A 7,070-nucleotide genomic window follows, 5' to 3' on the forward strand; every position below is an offset into this window, starting at 1 on the left:
CAGTTCAAATGACTTTGCAGTTTGACACATTAGCCCACAGCACCACACCAGGACTCCTGGATGTAAGCCTATCACCAATACGTGAAAGTGTTAGGGGAAATGGTACACAAATTAATCTTTTTCATATTCTCAATTGGTAATAATCAACCAACATGAATCTTGGAAACAAAAAATATATCCTGTGTGCACAGCACTCTTCTTTCTTAGGTAAACTAGAATGTTTTACAAAAAAATATGCAGGAATCACAAGCAAGGCAAATGCAGAAGAACGAACCCAGCAGTCTGATATTGGGCCAGGAGAAGAAGAGGAAGGATTATACCTTTGGTACAAATTCACAAAACCCAGTTTTTCTGTGGTACAAAGTGCATCTATATCCCAAAATTATGATTACTGGTCAGAATACTAGATTTAAACCAAAGGTTACTATTGTTAACAAGTTGATATTGATGGTTCAGACACAGAGGTAAATATGCACTTACTGAATCACCACCACCACGTCCTAGGTTTTATGGTGAGTAAACTACTTTCTCATCTGAAGATTAATACAGCCTACCCAGAATAATATGAAAGAGAGAAGATTGGTATTGAAAAAGCACAGTAACAAGCCACACAAATTACCAAGGTAAAAATGGTGATTAACTTGTTAACTTGGCAGGAACCCATCCTATAATGGAAGCTGAAACACGAGTAGCTTCAACAACTTGGACGTTCACTAGTTAGTTCCAATGGAGGTTTATAATTCCTGAATTTTCAACTCATGTATAACAGCTGTGTTTGTCCCTACACAGTGTTTGTGAGAAAGCTCTAAGCATAGCTAATTTAGCCCTTACTGTCTTTTGCTACTCTAAAGATTTGTTGTTGTTGTTGTTGTTAGGTGCCGTCGAGTTGATTCCAACTCATAGTGACCTATGTACAACAGAACAAAACACTGCCCAATCTTCATAATGGTTGTTAAACCTGAGTCCATTGCTGCTGCCTCTGTGCCAGCCTATCTCATTGGGTGTTTTCTTGTTTTTTTGCTGACTCTCCACTTTACCTGGCATGATGATCTTCTCCAGGGACTGGTACCTCCTGATAATATATCCGAAGCACGAGATACAAAGGCTTGCCATCATGGCTTCCAAGAAGCATTCTGGTTGTATTTCTTCAACAAAGAGGTGTTTGTTCTTGTAGCAGTCCGTGTTACTTTCAATACTCTCTTCCAACACCATAACTCAAATGCATCAGTTCTTCCATGGTCTTCCTTATTCAATGTCCAATTTTCACATGCATATGAGACTTGAGTTAGGCAAACTGTAGTTTTCAAACTGACATCTTTATCTGAACCCATTGCTGCTGTCACTGAGCCAATCCATGTCATTGGGGGGTCTTCCTCTTTTTCTCTGACTCTCCACTTTACCTAATATGATATCCTTCTCCAGGAACTGGTTCCTCCTGACAATATGTACAAAGTATGAGAAGCGAAGTATGGCCATCATGGCTTCTAAGGAGCACTCTGACTGTGATACTCCTATACAGTCAATCTGAAGTCCTCTTTGAGAATTACATTTTTACCTAGGGAACCTCATCATTCTCATAGGAAACTTAATTATAAGTTGATGACCACCACTCATCTGTGAGTTTTTAGTACTGTGGTCGCTTACATATTGTTGTGATGATGGAAACTGTGCCATTGGTATTTTAAATACCAACAGGGTCACCTATGATGGACAGATTTCAGCTGAGCTTCCAAACTAAAACAGACCAATAAGAAGGACAGGCAGACTACTTCTGAAGGTTTAGCCACTGGAAACCTTATGAATAGCAGTGGAACACTGTTAGATAGTAACAATATTGAATATTGACAAATTATTAATAGGATCCAAATGTTGTAAGATATAGTGCCAGAAGACGAGTCCCTCAGGTTGGAAGGTACTCAAACTATGACAGGAAAAGAACTGCTTCCTCAAAGTAGTATTGACAGTGATAATGTAAATGGAGTAAACCTTCTGGGACCTTCATTTGGTGATGGGGCCCAACTCAAAATGTTTCTTCTCAATTTTGAGTTGTGTTCTATCAGCAAAGGAAGGCTCGTCCCTCACATGTAAAGCCTGTAGCACCTCTCAGTGCAGCAGTCCCGATACATGACTTGTACACTTCCAGCTCATGAACATCTTCAAAATCCCTCGATTTCACTACAGCTATCAATCACAAGTTCTAGCACTTTACAAGGTCTTCTCTGTCCTACCAGTATTACAGGTTGTATCACTAGCTGGGGTTGTTACAATACCCTTCTAATTGGTCTCTCTACTGCTCCTCTTGGCTCCTTTAAGTTCATTCTCCACAATGTTGCCAAAGTAATCTTTCTCAAATTCAAATCTGATCATGTACCTTCTTAACTCTTCACGGTTCTCCAATGCTTACAGTCATCATGGTGTATAAGACCCTTTAGTAAGCAATCTATCGCTCCAAGCTTATCATTTCCCCGCCAGCTACTCTTCCTTTGTTTTTTACCCTCTCACCGTAGTGAATTACTAGAAACAAATCAAGTAGTTTCTTGCATTCATGCTTTTTTATGTGCTGTGTCCCCAAATTACCCACGTTCCTATTTCTATTCCTAATGTTCCTTGACTAATAAATTCTTTCCTCTTCATTATCTAAAAAATTTTCATTGTGAGCTCATCTCCCCCATTTCTAGAAAAATCTAATCACTTCCTTTCCTATTTAAATAGAGAAGTCACACATTAAGATCCTGCACAGTATTACAAACACATATTTACACTTCTGTCTCCATGGATTGTGACTCATTGAAGAAAGAGACCATTTCATTTATAAATTTACAGCCTGATGCCTAGCACAACACATGACACACTGCACACTCAATACATACTGGTATGACACTATAGGATAAGCATTGGACTGCTTATCCTAGTAGGCAGTTCAAACCCATTGACCACTTCTTGGAAACCCTGTACAGGGTCACTATGAGTTAGAACCGGCTCGATGACATATAACATACTGAACGGAGATTATAAAATTTATTTAATTACCAAAAAGAGTTTGAAAGCCACTGCATCCAGATATCAAATTAAAAAAATTTTAAAAATGCATTCTGTCAAGTCAGTTCCAACTCATGGTGATACCACATATTTCACAGTAGAATTATTCCATAGGGTTTTCTTGGCTGTACTCTTTATTGAAGCAGATCACCAGATGTTTCTCCCATGCCACTAGATTCAAGGATGGATTCAAGTCACCAACCTTTAGGTTACTGGTTGTTGGTGGTTGTGTGGTTTTGAGTCAGTTCTGACTTATAGTGACCCTGTATAGGGTTTCTAGGGCTGTATTTCTACATGGAAGCAGAAAGTCTCATCTTTCTCCTGTGGAGCCACTGGTGCCTTCAAACTGCTGACCTTGCAGTTAGGAGCCCAAAGTGTAACTCACTATGCCACCATAGCTCACTAAGTGCAAACCATCTGCACCATCCAGGGACCTAACAAACTTGCTATTCATTCTGAAATAACAAGCCAACAAACCCACAAAACTTGATAATATTAACTGCCCTACATTAAATTGTGTCTTCCAAAGATCTGTTGCAGTCCTAACCCCTATGTTGGTGAATGTGAACGTATTTGGGGAAATTGGGTTTTTCTTTGCAGATGCATTAGTTAAATCATGCTGGTTTAGGGTGGGTTCTAATCTAATTTATTTTGAGACATGGAAAGAGAGTCATGAACTGGGAGAAAGGCAACATGTGAGAATCTGTCTACAAGCTAAAGTACACAAGAAATGCCCAGGACTTGTTTGATGCTGTAGGATTAGTATTGAACTGCTAATCTCAAAGTTGGCAGTTCAAACCCACCAGAAACCCTATACAGGGTCGCTATGAGTCAAAACCAACTGGATAGCACTTAGCAACAACAACCAGAAACTAAAGAAGAAAAGGAAGGATCTACACACAACAGAGAAAGAGAGAGCATAGTTCTGCCAAGGCCCTGAATTGGAAATTCTAACCTTCATTTAGGAGAAAATACATTTCTTTTCTTTAAAGCCACCTAGCTTGTGATATTTTGTTATGGCTGTCTGAGGAAACTGTAATATCAACCTATCAAACCTGTCTTTGCCAGGTGTTCAGTCTGAAGTTGAAATGGTTGAAACATCCTTTATACATCTCTAAGACTGTTTCAACACCTTCCAATACCCAAAAATCTTCACTCAGAAAAACTTTCAAAAAATATTTTTACAGTTCAAAACACCATTAATGCTCAGTATTATTAGATTCCTTCTGAGGGAAAAGTTACAGAGATCTTAACTGAGTACTAGTATTGTTCTTGTGTCCGTGGATGGTATGTTGTTGTTAAGTGCTGTTGATTCGGGTCCAACCCATAGTGACCCTATATAGAATTTCCGAGGAGAAGCTGGTGAGCGTGAACTGCTGACCTTGCAGTTCAAACCGACTTTTCAGTCCATCACATTAACTTGCAGAGCCACATCAGGACTCCATGGATGATATATATAGTTTTAAATACATTTCCTATTTACTTCTGCAGCAAGACAGGAATGGAATCTGTGTCTTTATTTTCCTCACCTCCTGTATATGATCAACAGACATGCAATCCTACTTCTGATAATAATCATATTGACAGGGAGGCTGCTAGTGGAAAGAATTCTGGCCAGGAGCTAGGACTCCTGACCTATGATTTTTTTTTTTTTAAAAAGACACAAAAGTTCCTGTCATACTTGAAGTAGTAATAATTCTGAATGCCTATTATGTACCAGACACATACTTTGGCACTTAATACATATTAGCTAATTTAGTCTTCATAAAAATTCTATGAGATATTATTATTTCCAATTCCTGCCAAGGCCCTGAATTGGAAATTCTAACCTTCATTTGTAAGAAAATACATTTCTTTTTTTTAAAGCCATCTAGCTTGTGATATTTTCTTATGGCTGTCTGAGGAAATTGTAATATCAACCTATGAAACCTGTCTTTATTGTACAGGTAAATGGACTGATAGAATAATTTGCACAGAACACATAGCTAATAAGCAGCAGAGTCAGCATTTGTATCCAGGACAGGAGCCCACATTCTTAACTGCAGTCCTAGCCTATTAATGTTTTGCAAGTCAAATTCCAAAGAAGAAAGTTAAAAGCTGAAAATTAAAATTGTGTATTTCCATCTCCACTGCACTTAAAACAAGTATATAATACAAGGAATTAAAAAAAAAAAAAAGATGTTTACTAGTTTGCAGAGAAGACAGTAAAAATATAATGATTTAACAGCTCATATTTGAAGTTAAAGATGGTCTCATATCTAATCCAGCCTCTGCCTCATATGAGCTGTGTTTTCTTGGTTACTTTAATTACTCCTTTAAAGCCTCTGTTTCTGCATCTGTGAAATTAATAATTAAATACATAGTAATAATATATACTTTGCAGAGCTAATACTACTCTGCATAGGAAAATATGAAGAATAAATGATACCAATAATCATCTTTATCAGTAAATTAATAGCAGTACATGTTAACAAAGAAAGTGGTTGCAAATATAGAAAAAGGTATTACTTACAGAAGCCAGTAATCTTCCATCTTCCTTCATAGCCAGATAACGATTGGCACATACTCCTTTGATAGATACAACTCCTCTCTCTTCTGCTTGAAGTTGGAGTTTTACTAGGAGTAAAAAAAAAAGGGGTGTGTGTGTGACCTTTATAGCATCATAGAGCAAAAAGTGCAATACAAAGACCAAAGCCACCAGAGCAACCAAATTCATTCACTCTGGAGGATTGGCTAGGAAGGGGAGATGGGGCAGAGGCAACTGGTGGTGGTGGTTATGTTCCATGGAGTCAGTTCTGACTCACAGTGACCCTGTAGAGGGTTTTCGAGGCTATAAATCTTTACAGGAGCAGAAAGCCTCATCTTTCTCCAAGGAGCAGCTAGTAGTTTCGAACTGCTGACCCATAGGTTAGCAGCCCATCCCCTAACTACTATGCTACCAGGGCTCCTTGTTGTTGTTCTTAAGTGCCATCGAGTCTATTCCGACCCATAGTGACCCTGTATAGGGTTTCCAAGGAGCAGCTGGAGAGCTTGAACCACCGACCTTGCAGTTCAAATGACTTTGCAGTCTGATGCATTAGCCCACAGCACCACATCAGGACTCCTTAGAGGCCACTAAACTCTATAATAAGGTAGGTGCCCTGTGATGCAGACCAATGGAGCACAAGGACCTGAAGACTCCCCTCTCACTCATGTCAGAGTGAACAAACAGGAGACACAGAACGGAAGATGTTTTTCTTTGATAACACCAAAAAAACCTCATCTTAGTCCTGTGAAATGTTTGTGGGTATGTGTGTCTTTATGTAAAATGAACAAAGCTTACCCATCACCACTTTCACTGAGTTGAATCTGACTCATAGTGACCCTACAAAGAGTTTCTGAGACTTTTAAGTCTTTACAGGAATAAGCAGCTTCATCTTTCTCCTGCAGAGCAGCTGGTGGGTTTGAACCACCAACCTTGAGGTAAGCAGACCAATGCTAATCCCATGACTCCACCAAGCTAAATTTAAGAGTATATAAAAATCCAAACTCTTTGTGAGAATTTCCATGCTATTGCCTACATTTAAATATCTTTACAAGCCAATTTTAGCCAAGTCTTTACAAGTAAAATATATTCTATCTACTTGCTAATTATTAGCTTTGAGTTTGTTTTTCCTTGATTTGATCCACATCTTATTTCTGGCTTTCCCTTCACTAGAATACCAATAAAATTGACCTTTCTTTCTTTACGTTGCTGTTGTTAATTTCCATCCAGTTAGTTCCAACTCAGCAAACCTGTATAAGGTTTCCAAGGAGCAATTGGTGGGTTTGAACCACCGACCTTGTGGTTAGCAGTCCAGTGTTTACCCTGTTGTTGTTGTTAAGTGCTGTTGAGTCAGTTCTGTATAGGGTTTCTGAGAAGCAGTTGGTGGGTTTGAACTGCTGACCTTGTGGTTAGCACTCAAGTGTTTATCCTATAGTAAAAGAGGTGACACAACAGAAGGCGGAAATCATCGGACAATCTCGTTGATATCTCAAGCGAGTAAAGTTTT

At 38.8% G+C, this 7,070-nt stretch overlaps 1 protein-coding gene across 1 annotated transcript in view; it reads right to left on the bottom strand.

Annotated features, from left to right (window-relative positions):
* The window catches only part of FGF2 (fibroblast growth factor 2 (basic)), a 106,659-nt gene that overhangs the window by 10,698 nt on the left and 88,891 nt on the right, over positions 1–7,070 (bottom strand). The window contains exon 2 of the mRNA XM_006866266.1: positions 5,552–5,655. Coding sequence (XP_006866328.1) covers positions 5,552–5,655 — 104 coding nt within the window. The remainder of the gene's footprint in view (positions 1–5,551; positions 5,656–7,070) is intronic.

This window comes from Chrysochloris asiatica, unplaced genomic scaffold (genome assembly GCF_000296735.1).
Source record: "Chrysochloris asiatica unplaced genomic scaffold, ChrAsi1.0 scaffold00088, whole genome shotgun sequence".
Taxonomy (NCBI): Eukaryota; Metazoa; Chordata; class Mammalia; order Afrosoricida; family Chrysochloridae; genus Chrysochloris; species Chrysochloris asiatica.